The 16,388-nt window shown below is 41.7% G+C and overlaps 1 protein-coding gene across 38 annotated transcripts in view; it reads right to left on the bottom strand.

Annotated features, from left to right (window-relative positions):
- Positions 1-16,388, bottom strand: part of NRXN3 (neurexin 3) — a 1,557,595-nt gene that overhangs the window by 352,920 nt on the left and 1,188,287 nt on the right. For all 38 annotated transcript variants that reach the window (XR_014313528.1, XR_014313529.1, XM_082737604.1 and 35 more), the window contains one exon: positions 14,441-14,622. Coding sequence is in view for 36 of the 38 variants with exons in the window: in XM_082737604.1 (XP_082593730.1) it covers positions 14,441-14,622 (182 nt within the window). In the remaining 2 variants the exon portion in view is untranslated. The remainder of the gene's footprint in view (positions 1-14,440; positions 14,623-16,388) is intronic.

The raw sequence follows: 16,388 nt of genomic DNA, 5'->3' as shown, positions 1-16,388 counted from the left end.
AGCTCACGTGTGCAAAACCACATGCAGAGAATTTGGCATCAAGTCTCACTATTTCACAGAACCCATTGTCCTCTTGGAGAGAGAAATGAGGGCTGAAGATACATACCTCCCCTAGAAGTTCGGTTTTCCTGCTAGGGTTAGGGTTCATACTCAGGATAATCTGTTGTTAATATAACAGTCATATCAAACAATCACTTTTTACAAAGAAGTAATTTGTGGAAATATATGGAAAAGTCTCCCATAGAGCCTTCTATGTTCCTTCACACCTACTGTATAAAGTGGGTGTTTTTGTTTTTTGTTTTGTTTTGTTTTGTTGTTTAGAAGGAAAGAACTAATGGTAAGGTGGTCAGTTCCAGAAAGGGGTCTGTTATAAGATGGTGAATCCCCAATTTTGGATGAAACGCATTTAACTATTCTTTGGAGAATCACTGTAAAATAATCATTCCCAGAGTGTCTGCAGAGACCTAGCTCAAATAAAAGATCAAGATTTAGAAAAAAGACTTGAATGGTGTTCCCCAGAGCTGACTTACTGTGTCTGCATTTCAGTCCAATGTTTGCCTGTGTTTAACGCACACACACAGCTTGAAGAAGGAAGCACACACTCTGTGTTTTGCAGTGTTTGGGTGTGAATCAAAGGGAAACATGTGGTCCCATTCTGTTTCCTGTGGCAGTCAGTGAAGTGAAGGGAAAACCTAATTTGTACTGATACTGTCACCACAGGCGCTGCTCTTGTCTTCGACTGGGTGTGCAGCCTGGGAGCCCTCGGTCAATACGTGGACAGGATGGTATAAGCAGGCTTAGAGAATATACTGGAAACAGTGCGGTCTATCTCCCAGGGAGGGGGAGTTTTCATTTGATTTTGGTCTTTGTCTTTTTTTCCCTCTTCTCAGTTAGTACTGTCTGGATGCCTCAAGCAATTTGCTGTCTGTGAAATAAAGATGGATGTTCTGAAGGCGTCCTGCGTGATTACAAAATAAAACACTAGGAATGGCCACAGTCATTTCAAAGAAAAAGGCACAGAAATGGAGGGTAAAGATGTTATTCCTTTTTGTTTCATTTTGGTACTGGAAACAACCTAGAGTGGTTGTTCATGGTGGTCTCAGTAGAACTAGCTGGTGAGAGAGCCCTTTGTGCTCTTTGATTATAAGAGTAAGAGAGGTTCACATGCAGATTTGGGAAACCGAGAAGAGTACAAAGATGGAAATAAAAGTTTGGTAGGGATTTGCCAATCTGTTAATATGACAATTAATTAAATATATTGGACGTTGCATTTTCAGAAAATTCTGCAGAACCCAGGTTCTGATTGCCTGTACCCATTAGAAGGTAAGCTCCATGCAAACAGGCATTTTGTCTATCTTATCTACTCCTGTATCCCCAGGTCCTAGAATTTACCTGACATATAGTAGCAGCTGGTTGGATAAATAAATGAATGAATCATCTTTCACTAAAATAGGCTGGTAATCTTTGCCTGTCTGGCTAATTTTAACTCGGCAAATCTATTCCTCCCACCTCCCTTTTTTCTAAAACCAAGTTTGTCATGTTATACTTCTTGTTATATGCCCCTATTCCTATTCTCAACTAAACCTCAAGGTGATTTTTGTCTTATTTTTTTAAATTTTTTTTAAAGATTTTATTTATTTATTTGACAGAGAGAGATCACAAGTAGGCAGAGAGGCAGGCGGAGAGAGAGGAGGAAGCAGGCTCCCCGCTGAGCAGAGAGCCTGATGCGGGACTCGATCCCAGGACCCCGAGCTCATGACCTGAGCCGAAGGCAGCGGCTTAACCCACTGAGCCACCCAGGCGCCCTTTTGTCTTATTTTTAAAGACAGCTGCTCTTTGTGGGTAGTCAAGGACTTCCCCCAATGCACCTTCAAAGGGCTTTGGGCGACATGTCGCACCAAGCTCATTTTCCTCTCTCATACTTTAGTCTTGAATTTAAGCTTTGCTGTTTAGTCATGCAACAAAACCAGCTCCAGTATTGCTGATCTAAGTAGCAAACATGAAAGCCTATTAGCCTTAGGAATTAGGCATCAAGTCAGGGGCAAGTTGAATGGAATTTGCTCCCATTCTAAGAAAATGTGATTTCCAGTGTAAAGGTCTCCCTTTCAAGTTTTTACTGTGTTCTCCCACTAGATATTAGAAGCTAACAGGCCAGTGGATAATAGCCTGGAGTTCTTGTGAAGATACTTCCACCTGGTTTTAAATTAGAAATACAAAAATTAAATACCGACTGCAGAGAGACTGTGTCTCCTCCGTATTATTTGAGATCAGTTAGGGTTTTTAAGCAGGGATATTTGAAGACTTCTAATATGGCATTTACCACACCTAAAATATGAGAATACATTTATCTAGTAATCTCTGCTCATATATACTACATTTGAAAGGATTTGTGTTAAAATTCGGGGAAAAAAGTCACCTCTGAGCTTCTCATAGCACCATATTGCATTTAAAACCTCAGATTAGTTTCCAAGCCTATTCTGCACAGGGATGTTTAAGAAAGTGGTTTGGGAGTAATTGGGTGCCTAATGCCATTGAGACAAAAACAAATACTGGGAAGCAATAAAAGGTAATGTAAAACGGAGAGTTTCTCTGAATCCCAAAACAAAGTGACCTAATTCCAATTATGTATATTCTGCTTTAGCCAAAATGTTGTGCTCCATCCCTCTATTTGTGTTTACCATTCTTTATGTGGATCCAAAAAAAAAAAAAAAATCACAGGCCCTATTAAATTCAGCACATCTGACTTTAATACTAAATAGGTATTTATGCAAAGCAGTATGTATGACATTAGACTCAAACACACCACCATCTCATCTGTTTTCCTTTCCTGAAGACTAGGAACAAATGGCTACTTACTCCTTGGAGCTTTAGTTCTGTAATCTCCAACACTGAGGCCGTCTCACTGATTGGACAGCGGTGTGAGGACTGTAGAGTGAATGGGCTCTCACACACGAAGTAGCTAGCACAGTGACTAGACAATGAATAAAACAGCAAATGCAGGAGTGATTACAAAAATATGCATGCCATCAGGTGAGAAGGAGGGTTTGTAGCAATGAGAAATCAACCCGTAGAATTTATTTCGAAAGGATTTACTAAACCTACGTACTGTACTTTGCATTTGAGAAAGGGCTGGATAATTTTATGACCATTAGCAACATTTATAGCCATCCAAGCTAAAATGAGGATGAAGGTAATCAGATTCTGTGCCTCACCTGCACAAGGTGATCAATGGGAATCAGGGAATTGCAGTACAACCTGAAATCCAAACAGCCTCCCCCAAAATGATGTTCCAAGGGGTGAGGTGTACGTTCTGAAGACATATACCAGGAAAAAACAGCATTCGAAGACCACAGCCTTTCATGAGCTCTCACAGTTGGGCCATTCACATGTTGGCTCTGATTTGCCATTTGCCTGGTTGCTAACCCTCTTGTTGAAAACTACAACCACCTTAGCCTCGCTTAGGTCCTCATTTCCAGGTCTCCAACTGCAAACTCTTAGACACCAACAGCTTTGCTAGATGGTAGGCACACATAAATTATTATGAAAATGATCTTATCTTCTTTGTAGATCTATCAATAGTAATAGGGCCCATTTACATACATTATCTCATTTGATTTTTCCCACAATACAATGAGGTTGGCAGGATAGTGTCTATTTCTTCACCATTCACACAAGATAACTGCTAGCTGGCGGAGTCTTCTGACTCTGAGTTATCGATGTCATCGACAACTACTAAGAGAAGCACAGAATGACTACTGAGGAAACCAGAAGGACAAAGATTACCTGCTATAAAAAATACCAAAAAAGAGAAAGAAGGCCTCCAACAAATGGATGGCACACAAAAGAGGTATGACTAAAAGGTATGGAAAAACTAGCTCTATTTTATAGCTACTTGTGTTTGAAAAACCTCTCTGAATCCTCTGGATCTCTGTAACACTTTACCATCTAGGTTTTCTATGACCCTCTAGCTTTTTCTTTTTCACTTCCTCTCTTTTCCTCCTGCACTTTGGAAACTTATGTACGTATTTCCCAAGTTTCTACTCATTTATGTCCCCAGAGATCTTACCAAGCCTCAGTTTCCCTTGTCATTTCAGGCTGAAAATTTTCAAGTCCCTGCTTCTGCCCACATCTCTCATCTGAGTTCATCAAGCATTTCCAATTGGAACTCTCTAGACTGACCCTCAGATGCCTTATGTACGTGTTGGATCACTAACATCAGACTGTGACTGCCTTATTCTAAAATTCATTTTTCTTACTTGTGCCCTATTTTTACTGTTATTGTTAATGAAATTTAACCTTCCCAGTCTCTTAGATATTCCTTAATTCTCTCCCTTTCCTTCCAACCAGATGGCAACACCTGTTGATTTTCTCTCTGGGATGACTATCCTTTTGTTTCATTTTTATTACCTTCCTATGATCATCATCGCAGAGTAAGTCCTTAAAAATGTTTCTCCTGGACTACTTAAACAATAACCTGCTATCTACTGTCCCTGAACCCATTGAAAGCCACTCTTTCAACAAAGCCAAAGTCATCTTTCTGAAAATTAAGCTTTGGGCATTTCATCTTCTGCTCATAGACTTTCAATGTCTTCTCATTGCTTTAAGAAGCAATCTGTCAGTATGGCATTCAAGCCCTCCTCACGATGGGCCTGAAGTACCTTGAAAGAAAACAAGCAACCAAAACTGAAGCCTTAACTATCATGACTTTGGCAAGAACCAGTTACTCATGAAGCATTTTCATATACGTTATTATAAATCTTCACACAGACTTGCAAGGCGGCATTACTACTTTTCCTATCTCCATTTTACACAGCAGTCAATTCATCCAAGGCCAGAGAGCTAGCCGGGGGGGATAACTAGATCTTGAAACATGAACCACTTGCCTCTAAAACATAGGCTCTTTCTGCTATTCCACGCTGTCGGCCTTTTCCCTCAAGAGATTTATTCTGGTCAAATTGAACACCTAAAGATTTGGGAACATAGCCTGTACTTTCCTCCTTCGAGGAGGGAATCTTCTTCTAGCATGTTCTTCCTGCTGGATATTGTCATCTAGCATGTTCCTTCTTCAGGTTCCAGCAGCCATAATCTGTCCCACCCTGTCTATATTCATTTCTTCATCTCTATAAACTATACTAGTCTCACCTTCCTTGGAATCTACCCAATGCTATCTGAAAACAGCCGCCTGTACAATTTTTATTTCCCTCCTTGATGTTAAATTTTACATCACAACCCCAAATAAACTGCTATTCCACAAATACATGTTGAATTAAATGATCACCACTATGGTCTCTACTCTGAAACGGTCATTAGGAGTGTAATAGTAATTAAGAGTCAGAACTGGATTTGAATGCCTGCTCAGTGCTATCTTGGGAAATTTCTTTAGCTTCATTAAACATCAGTTGCCTCATTCATAAAGTGAGGATATTAATAGTGACTACCTCATTGAGTCGTGAGTCCATAATAAAATGATGTAAACAGAATTCTAATGCAATGTCTGGTACCTGGTACTTTGTCAATCGATAATAGTGGTATAAGTGATAATAATGGTAGGAGGTAAGAGGATTTACTAATGGTCCTAAGTAAATGTAAGAAATAATCATCTGAGTCATTAAATTACCTGCCATTTTATAGAAAACAGAGTAGAAAAATAAACCAAATTAAAAGTGGTTAACTAAGAACTCAAGAATCGAATAAAAGACTAATTGTCAATCATCTCGTGTCATCCTGACTATGAAATGATGTCAGGCCAAAGGTTAGCTTGATCAATCAACAGTGCTTATCTAAATGTCCTTAAGTGATTCCAGGCTCTAAAGGTGTCATCTCAGGCTGGGAAACGACAGGTCCAGCTGTCAGAACTAGCTTTGAGGCTAATACAGTTATACAGTTCCCTCTGCCATCTATCAGGGACACACTAACAAGTTGAAACAGCAGCAGCGACAGCATCAGGATGGCAGCATATGATGGTATAGAGTAGGTGGCTAATGAATTCCCCCATTAATACGCTGAGCTTCCATGCCTTCTGAATGCAGTCAGGGATCTAAAATCCATCATCTATAGCTTCAGGGAGTCAATGAGTTATTTCTTGCCCTGTTGCAGTGAACAATACCCCAGGAGTAATGGCTAGGAACAGTCTAAGTGGTTGGTCAATGAGATAACTCATCCAGCCGACAGTGTTAAGGTAGGCCTGCCATGAAGTCATATGAGCCCCAGCGTTCGCTTGATGGTACCTAGAGTTTGCCTTGCTTGCCACACTTCAAATTCACATGTCTAAAAAGCCTCTGCTATTCACAACTTGTTCAGCTGTCTGGTAACTGCAGTAATCTGGGCTGTAAGCCACGAGGTTGGCTTTAAATCAGTAGCATCCTGACTTCTCCTTAGAATTTTATATCACTTAAGTTATAATCTCAAAATCCTGATTAAAGTCGATTTGTTATTTAGGAAAATAAGATAAATGGTTTCCTCTGACTTCAAATTTTTTTAATTGATGAAAAAGTACCAATGATATTAAAAGCTATCCATAACCGAAAGCTCACTGTACACCAGGAGCGAACCAAGTGTGTTACATACATCATCTCACAATGTGCAGGAAACCTAATATCTCATCATTTAATTACTGTGGGCTTTCAAGTCTGTTAGCCAATGTTGATTACAGTATCCCCCAAAATGTAGCACTTTGCCTGGCACATAAGAAAAACACTCATTTTAAATACACTAGTTGATGTTCATAAGCTAAATTCTCTGAATCCTAAATTTTCTAAATTCTTCTTAGGTATGCATTGAGGGTTCTGAAACATGACTGTTACCGGTTACAGCAAAAGAGTAGTGGATGTAAGTGATAAATGAGACAGATAGGGCCATTTGGCCTCTGCTTCTCATCATTGTTTACCACCCGTGAAATATTCTCTATACATTTTGCCAGCTTGATTTTTATGATGCATTATTATACATTTTATCTATATGCTAAAATTATCATTCACTTTTCCCGCATATTTTCAGGAATCAAAGTCCATAAAATGCTTTTACTTGTATATGTGCTCTTATGTTTCCAGCTTACTTGATAAGTTTCTCATCCTCACTCAATCTGGCTCTACCCTCGTTAGGACACTGGTTGCAGCAAGGACTCTCCCTGGGCTCTGTTAATTCAAGTATCGGGCCAGGCTGTTTATGCCTTTATCTGATGCCCATGGTGGGCCTCAATTCTCTTTCATACTATCGGTGCCTAGAAAGGTTCTGCTCTCCTGATGCTACTACTACTTGTATATGCTTTGTCCTCCTCCTCTTTCTCTCTTTGGCAAGATACGATCTTTCCATTTTCCGTGGTTCATACAAGTGAAGAAGGACCTTCAGGGCAAGATGAATTACACATTTACTGGTGAGGTTAGAGCCGTTTGGAACATTCTACTGAAGGGCAGTGGAGGTGCAAGGCATCACCTTGTGTCATTATAGGAGACAAAATGCCCTACAATGACATGCCAAGGAAGCTCCATGTCATATCCTACTGACCTAACCAGGTTTGCTCAGAGGGACTCGGCTTCTTCCCCCTGTGCTTACAGAACATCCCCCAAAGTCTCGATGGTGAATCTGATTAATTCAGAAACAAGTGCTTTCAATCAGATTCAACAGGAATTTGTTTTCAGAAACAGTCTTTCCAGGCTTTTACAAATACTTACCATGAGATCCTTCCTTTCACTAATGTTTTCCCCCCTATTGAAGTTATTCGAATATGTCATCAAGAAAACTACCATCCTACATTTGTGCAGTTTTTTTTTGTCCACAACAAACAACTCCTAAATACTTTATTCCATCTGAACCCCAGGAAAACCCTGTAGTGTAGTATTTTTGTTCCCATTTAAAAGAAGAGGAAGGTGAAGGCCAGGGGGATGATCAGTTGCTTACAGCCAAAGAGCTCACCAGATGTCAAGACTCAAATGCACATCTTTTGGGTTCAAATGAAACACATGCCTCCACGATGGCGTGCTGCCCCTCGGAACCGAGTGTGCCATCAAAATAAACAGATTTAGATAGAAATACTTCGGGACTAACTGAGTTTGGAGAGAATACACCCCAACTCCCACGCAGGGAGCTGCGTCTGGTCCAGCCTGCGAAAGTGCTCACTTGATCAAATCCCCGCTTCCACTCCTTCTCCCACCTTCTTCTCCATCTCTGCCGGGATGGAACGGCTAAGCTGGAAGCGGCAGAGACGATCCCCAGCAGGCCCTCTCCACAGAAGTGGCTAATGATCTGGAAAAGCTCCTAAGCCCAGAAAATCCAAAGAGGCCTTTTTCACTAAGAACAAATAGCAATGAAAGGGAATACGGAGCCAACCTGCCGTGCACAGTACTCTGTGGGAAACAAAATTGCATCTGTTGGACACCTTTGCTGTTTTCTTGTTCTTTTTCTCTCTACTTGCGTTACTAGTCTCAGAAATGCCAACATTCCTCTGTACTCCTCTGCACACTCCCCCAAATACAGCTCCTTAAGTCAAACCCAGTTCTGCCACTGGCCGAATCCAGACACAAATCTAAGGTACCACCTCCCCACCCAAGCTCACTGAAGACTAACTCAGCAGATGTTGATAGTTTCCTGTAAATATCTCACACAGAGACAGCTGAATGAAGCATCCGGGCCAGCAATTTATAGGTGCAATAGATGTGAGGAACACACCGTTTATCATAATTCAGCTCTGCTCCGATTTATTCTCCAGGAGTCTCCCCAAATGTTGTAAATTATAGAAAAACAATACCATACATACCGAACTTAATAAATATTCTATTTCCCCAAATGTGGCACTGAGAGAATACTGTCGGCCTTTTATTTGGGGTGGGGGGGACAGTTTTCTCAAGAATACTCGGCCATGATGAAAAGGGGGTAAGTCGGGACAGTGGTCCTCTCTCTTCTCCTACTCTCTTTTATCCAAGTATCTACATTATAAGTCAGGAGAGAAACAGCTGGAGAAGGTTATAGATTCTTGTCAAACAAAACAGATGCCCTGACCCATAAATTTTCACTGTTCCTGAAAGGTTCATAATTAAAAAATGAATCCAAGAGGATTTACTGTAAATTACATGCAGGGAGAAATAAATTAATAGCATATCTTTTTTACGCCCTGTATTAACTACATAAAGAGAAGCTAATTGTTGCCCAGTTATGCCCGACCTTCTATTTTGTAGGCTGGTGAATGGAGGTTGTCAAGAGTTTCATGAGAGAATAGTGAGCACTTCATGGTAATCCTTTCTCTGGTCCTATTCAATGTTTTTCCCAATGGGATAAATGAGGTGAGTGTAACATGACACAGCTTCCTAGAGCCTACATGGGAGGTCAACAGGCAGATGTCACTTGCATGTCATAGTGGCTTCTTTCCAAATATTGAGCAGATTAATTCCTCAACAATAGACGTCAATGGAGGCAACGTATTTGAAGTAATACTTCCTTACAAATCCCTCTGCCCTAAGACACGGTCCCTCCACGGAATTTCATTTCATGCATACATGTACTGCAAGCGAAGATCTTCTTCTCTTTGCCAAACACTTTTCATCTGGGATTTCATTAATATTATGATTAATAACGGACACAGGAAATAGTGCATCATAGAAGTGTGAACCAAAAAATGAAGATGTAAGCTAATTGGAAGCAAACCATCTCTAAATTATTTTAGATCTCCTGAACTTCTCTGATTTTTTTTTTTTGAAAAGATCTATTTCTTGTCTTGTTCAGCACTTACTGTCAAAGCCTACTTAACCACCATGAGGCCCTGTGTGAGTGGGAAGACTTTAAATTTAAAAGAAAGAAAGAAAGAGAAAGAAAGGGAGAAAGAAAGAAAGAATCAAAGAAAGAGAGAGAGAGAGAGAGAGAGAGAGAGAGAGAGAAGAGCCTCTGGTCCTTTGGCCAGAACAACAGATAGTCTGAGCAAACTGAAATGGGAAAAAATCTTTTACCCACAGCACATACCCCCCTCCCCAGTCTTGGTACCCCTTTCTTTACACCAATTCTTCACCCAGAGGCACCAATGCCTTCATTCTGCTCAAGCTTCCTCCTGCTCTCACCCAAATGTCATATGTCCCCCAATCCATCATGCTTCTTTCTCCCCAACCCTCCACGAAAAACTCAAATTCTGTTCAATCAGCTGACCTTGGCCTGGTGTGAGAAGGATCATACCAAGACTAACAACTTTGAACCAATTAGCAAATGATTCAAGGGCTTGCAGTGGAGAAGGAGTTTAAGAAGATGCCAATTTTCCTAAAGAGTTTTTAATGTGTGGGCATCTCAGGATGACAAAGGGAAAGAAGGGGGAGAGATGGAGGATAAGATCTCAGGTAGCCTAGAGCAAGGGTCATCCAAACAGCATCCATCCATCCACAAAGTCCCATTTCGGCGCAGGGGGCAGACTCGCCCCCTGGAAGCCGGGACTGCTGCCTGCTGCATTTGCCTGCTGCGCTCCGACGTCTCTCTACCCACTGTAAAGCTCGAAGTGACGAAGTGAGAGGCCCTCAGAGCTGGCCGACAAGAAAAAGCCTCTTTGCCATTCCTGCTCCAGGGACTCCACAGCAAGCAGGCCTGTTCTAGAGAGGGTGCTCACCTCAGGGTCAGACTCCTTGGTGTTCTTGGAAGAACATTTTTTCTCTTCCCTCAAATAGGCTAAATGGGTGGTGAAAAGGGCTTGTTCCAATGACTGAGTTATAGAGGCTTGAAACCCTTTCAGGAATTCCTAGGACTTGCCTTTAGTACCAGCGTATAAAGTACAGGTGCTCGGTCTCTCTTGCTCTCCCTTCCCCTCTTTCTTTACCACGCGCCTGCCCCCCTCCTCCCTCTTCCTGCCCAGCCACTTGCTAATGACTGAGTTTATACTTGGTTTTGAGCAACTTGTGAGCTTGAAAATCATTCAGAAGAGCATCAAAGTACTCTTAGTTGTTTCCAGAATGGACAGCCACTGGAAGAATGACATTTGCCCATGTATGACCCCTTGCTGGGAGCACATCTCCAACAGGATAGGTCCTCTTCCCAAGCCCAATGCCTCCTACCCTCCCCTTGACTCTGGGAGCTACTCTGGCTCCCTCCCCTCTTTGTGTCTGTTTTCACTTCTTCTTTTCCTCTGGTGGGTTTTAAACTGCAAGCAGGGATGGATCCTTTTGCCTCCTGCCCAACCCTTTCCACTTTCCTTAATGGTCCTTAAATTATTTCTTTTTGAGCAATGTTCTTTGTTTTTTTTTTTTTTAAGATTTTATTTATTTATTTGACAGGCAGAAATTATAAGTAGGCAGAGAGGCAGGCAGATAGAGAGGTGGAAGCAGGCTCGCTGCTGAGCAGAGAGCCCGGATGCGGGACTTGATCCCAGAACCCTGAGATCATGCTGAGCCGAAGGCAGAGGCTTTAACCCACTGAGCCACCCAGGTGCCCCTTGAGTGGTGTTCTTTAACACAAGGAAACAAGCCACATGCATTAAACAAATCCATGTTTTACAGATCTTAAGTCACGCAGAAGTATCTTAGTATTTATGGCTTCATATTCCTGGTACACTTATGTCAATGTCCAAAACAAGAAGCAGGTTTTGGAATCAAGTCTTTTGATCTACTTGGATTCCTTTATTCCTGAGTGTGGTAAGGAACCTTCCCTTTGCTCTGCCTCAAACCTCAGGTTTTATCACAGGTTCTTTACGTCTCTATGAAAAAGTTTGCAGCCTAGGGCAGGGGTCACCAAGGTATAGCCCACAGCTTGCTTTTATAAGTGAATTAAGACTGGAATACAGTCCCACAGGCTTTTTTGTTTTTGTTTTTGTTTTTATCTCTGGTAGACACCAGAGAAAATTCACTAGAATAAAAAACAGTTTTTAATTATTAGACCAATGAAGCGATCCCATATTCAAGAGAGCCATGAGCATGTCTAGACCATTCCAGAAGGATATGGTTTCTCCACCTCATAGCTGTCTATCTTTTCTCTAAGAAGGTCAGATGACATCCATTGATTAAAAGAAATCTGTTGGGGTTTTCTAGAACAGTTAAGCAATGATATAGCATCACTAGAAAAGGTCCACAGGACCCAAGCGGGTCTACACATTTTGATGCAAAATTTATTCTTTTTTTGCTGTTAAAAATATTAAAACAGAATGCTACGGTTCCTGCTAGAAATTCCCAGGATCCTCATATCCCTTTTATAAAAACAAAACATATTAAGTACACTTTCAGAAATTAAGAAACATTTCTCTTTAAGGTAAGGATGCTCTAAAACACGAATGGGGAGAAATGGATAAACCAGTAGCGTATTATCTGATTCAGAGAAGATGCTCATGGCTGTGCCAAATCATATTTTTCTTAGTAAGTCACACCGAACAAAAAAAGAAGATAAATCACCGTGAAAATGCAAGTGAGCTGGTAATAATAGCCTAGTTATAGCTGCCATGAAATAGTCATTAAGTTATATGCAGCATAAATCTCACTGAGTTTTGTAAATTATGGTGGTTTTTAGAGGCCAAATAAAGATAAACCATACAAATGATGGCTGCTTTTCTCTGTGCTCCTTGGCATGACTTTCTCAAACGCTTAAGCTCAGGCTCATAGGACCATATGGTTCTTGAAGCATCCGAGAAAGCATAAAGGTTCACAACTCCATCAAGACCCCTGTTTCATATCTTAAAGGTGATCATTCCTAACCAACCCTTCCCTGCGCTCTTGCCTGGTTCTGGCTCACACTCAGTCCGGACAGACCTCCTGCTCAAGCCTTACACTTCTAGCTGCTCCTGCTTCCAAGGCATATTGGAAGAGCAGGTGCTAGAGATAGGCAGCGTTGGCAGGCTGAACTGGCTGCTGGCGGTTCCAGCCAGCCCCAGAGACCAGCACTAAAATCCCACTCTCTGCCTTCCTCAGTAGACCGGCACATTAGCAAGACTCTGATCCAAAGATGCCCAGGAAAATGTTCGTTTTCCTCCCTTTTGGAGGTTGGTGGTAATCCCCAGTTGATCTTTCCTCGCAACTGCTTTTTTCCCCCTGCTATTTAAACTGAATTCGTATTGCTCCAAATTAAATCCATTTTTTCTGGCCTTGTCATTGCTAACTAATGAGAACAATTCCTCTCTTTGCTCCTGGTAGCTGCACTTTGGGTACTTATGGATGAGAATCATATCCTTCCTTAGCCTACTTTCCTAACTGCAGACCGCACAGGTGATAAAATGGGTTAATTGTTGCTATAAAAATATTTTCTATCCTCATAACAAAGTAATTTTTTCCTCCAAATCATTTTAATTTCTTGGAATTGCACTGTGTTCTTAATAATCTGCAGTGACTGAGGTTGCAGTCCTGTTGGGCTTAGATATACAAGCAAAATGTTGGATATACAATACACATGAATAGAGCAATTCTGGCTGATTGTGCTATCTCCTTTTTGCCCCACCCACTCGGGCCTCAGTTTTGATCATGGTTTTTACACCTGTATGAGCAAGTCTGCAGCCTAGAGCTGGGGTCATCCAAGTAGAGCCTTCAATCTGCCCCCGCTTTTTTTTTCTTTTTTAAGGAGGTTCCATGCCCCGTGTGAAGCCCAAAGCAGGGGTTGAACTTACAACCCTGAGATCAACACCTGAACCAAAATCAAGAGTCAGATGCTTAACCAACCCAGCCACCCGGGCCCCCCTGCAGACTGTTTTTGTAAAATAAATTTTTACTGTAATATAGCCACATACATTTCTTTCTTTTTTTTTTTTTAAGATTTTATTTTTATCTATTTGCCAGAAAGAGAGAGAGAGAGAGAGAGAGAGCGAGCACAGGCAGGCAGAGTGGCAGCAGAGGCAGAGGGAGAAACAGGCTCTTTGCCAAGCAAGGAGCCCAATGTGGGACTCAATCCCAGGACGCTGGGATCATGACCTGAGCCGAAGGCAGCCGCTTAACCCACTGAGCCACCCAGGCTCCCCAAGCCACATACGTTTCTTAAAAGCATGCTATCTGTGGCTTTTTTCACATTATAACGGCAGAGCTGAGGAGCTTTCACAGAAACCATAGCATTTGTGAAGCCCAGAATACTTGCCATCTGGCCCTTTACAGAAACACTTCGCTGACCCCCAGCACAGGCGGTCAACTAGTAAAACCCAACTGGACTTTTTCTAGTTGCATCAGGTTCGGGCAAAGTACCGGGTAAATCTCTCATTTACACCCAGGCAGTCTGCTAAACATTTCATGATAGGCCAAACCACACAGCCGAGAAGGGAGTCTGGATTGAATGCGTTTCTCATAGTTTATCCCCAAAGTACCCCACAGGCATCAAGGTTCACTTCTTAAAGGGATAAAAGAGGCTTGACACAGAGACTAACCCTGGGCTACAGCTCCAACACATGTAGGCAATTTTTATAATCATGTGCCCCTTTGCTGAGTCCATCTAGAATGTTCCGTTGCGTTCATCTGGCTCAACGACTCACACCAGCAGGTAGACAAAGAAATCCAGGCCAAGGCCTGGTACTCACTATGTGAAGCTGGAGGAAGTCGCCAAGGCCCGGAGCACTGTCGATGCGCACCAAGATGCCATCCTTCACGGTGGTGCTGAAGCCCACAGCCAGGCGGTCCGAACGCGTGCTGGGCCGATCATTGGCTGGCCAGGTGTAGAGGATGAGGCCTCCGCTTTTCCCAAAGATGTACGTAGCGCCAGCTGCAAAAACAAGAAGAGAGGGAGCCATCAGGGCGTGTACCGTGTGTCCCCAGCTACACGCATACTGCGGAGACTCTGCACAGACAGCTGCAGAGAGGAAAGGACCCCCAGACGCGGGTGGTATTTGGTTACTGAGAGGGATGGCATCCAATGTCTCGGATGGCGGCTGTCACCCTAAATTAAAGATGCAGGCAAAATGAATTAATAACAAAGCAGATGTTAGCCAGAGACACGCCTAACATCTTCACTTCCTGCTGTATAATGGCAGAGGGCAAGTAAGATGCTGTGTCTGGGAACGTGGGTATGTTGTGACAAACAACTTTTTCGATCTCAGCAGCAGAATGAATTTTCCATCTTGGCTAGGACAGGCATGAGAGAGAAAACTAGCCCCCCCACCTCTTAGCTCCCAGAACATTCTGGTCTGTGTTGTTGGGAGCCGTTCCGGGAATGCCTAGCAAGACTGGATGTAAGGTGTAAGTCCAAAGCCATCATTCTTTTCACACCTGGACCCACTACCACCCCCACAGAAAAGCAAGCTGGAGCCTGAGAAAATCAAGTTCCGCATTTTCCTATTCCACTCTTACATTGCTATAAAAAATGTGAAAAAAATTAACTCCAGAAGCCTTTTAAAAATTAATTTATTTCGTGAGATTAAGAGTCACTTATGGTTTGTCTCCCTCCCAATCCCATCTTGTTTCATTGATTCTTCTCCTACCCACTTAAGCCCCCATGTTGCATCACCTCTTCCTCATATCAGGGAGATCATATGATAGTTGTCTTTCTCTGCTTGACTTATTTCGCTAAGCATGATACGCTCTAGTTCCATTGGGGAGGGTATGTGCTTTGTTGAGTGCTGTGAAGTGTGTAAACCTGGTGATTCACAGACCTGTACCCCTGGGGATAAAAATATATGTTTATAAAAAATTAAAAAAAATTAATTTATTTCCCTAGTGATGGTATTTATCTGGTAGAATATAACAGTTTCCCTCTCTTCTCCAAACTAAATTTCAAAAAGGAAATATAGAAGACATAGAAAAAAAAAACAAACTCACAAGAACGAATTTGGAACATAAATGGTATGACCACTTAGGAATAGTGGGTTTATCAGTGTTTTTAGTATTTACTGCCCTTTCACTCTTATTATTTACAAAGCCAGAGATTAGTAAGATTATATTAATTTAAAAATACTCAGAAAACAAACAGGAAGAAAAATAAAGAAAATATTTGCAACTCATAAATCTTAAAAGTCTGTTGTTAAAAACGAGTTTTTAAATCTAAATTTGGAAGAAAGCATTCAGATTTGGTAGCCAGAACAGACTCGATCATTGTAGTTTCTATGGCCATCTGTATGTTCCCCGTAGTGAGTACTTCCACACGTTACTCATCTCAAAGTTCAAAGACTATTTGACAGCAGATCTTCTTGTGTGTTCCCACTGAACATGGTCCAATTCTTAAAACTATTTTAAAGCAGCATTAGATAAGCATTCAGATTTCTTCAACTTTCCTAAAAATCTCCAGCACTGGTTCACATTCAGTCTACAGGGAATACTGGGTTGAATTATGTTGTGTGAAGAAAAAAAAAAAAGAGGTATGCAGCTTATTTGGAAATAATAAAGTCAACCGCTATGAGGCTAGAATTAGGAGTATATGTCATAGGTCATCCTTATTTTAAGCACTAAACCCCATTGTACTGTGCAGCATATAGGATCTAATTATTTGTCCTTTTTTCAAATGTCACTATTCCAGTCCCTCCAATATGCCCAGTT

The sequence above is a fragment of the Mustela nivalis genome (genome assembly GCF_964662115.1).
Source record: "Mustela nivalis genome assembly, chromosome: 6".
NCBI classification, from domain to species: Eukaryota; Metazoa; Chordata; class Mammalia; order Carnivora; family Mustelidae; genus Mustela; species Mustela nivalis.
This window is presented reverse-complemented; position numbering and strand designations above follow the sequence as displayed.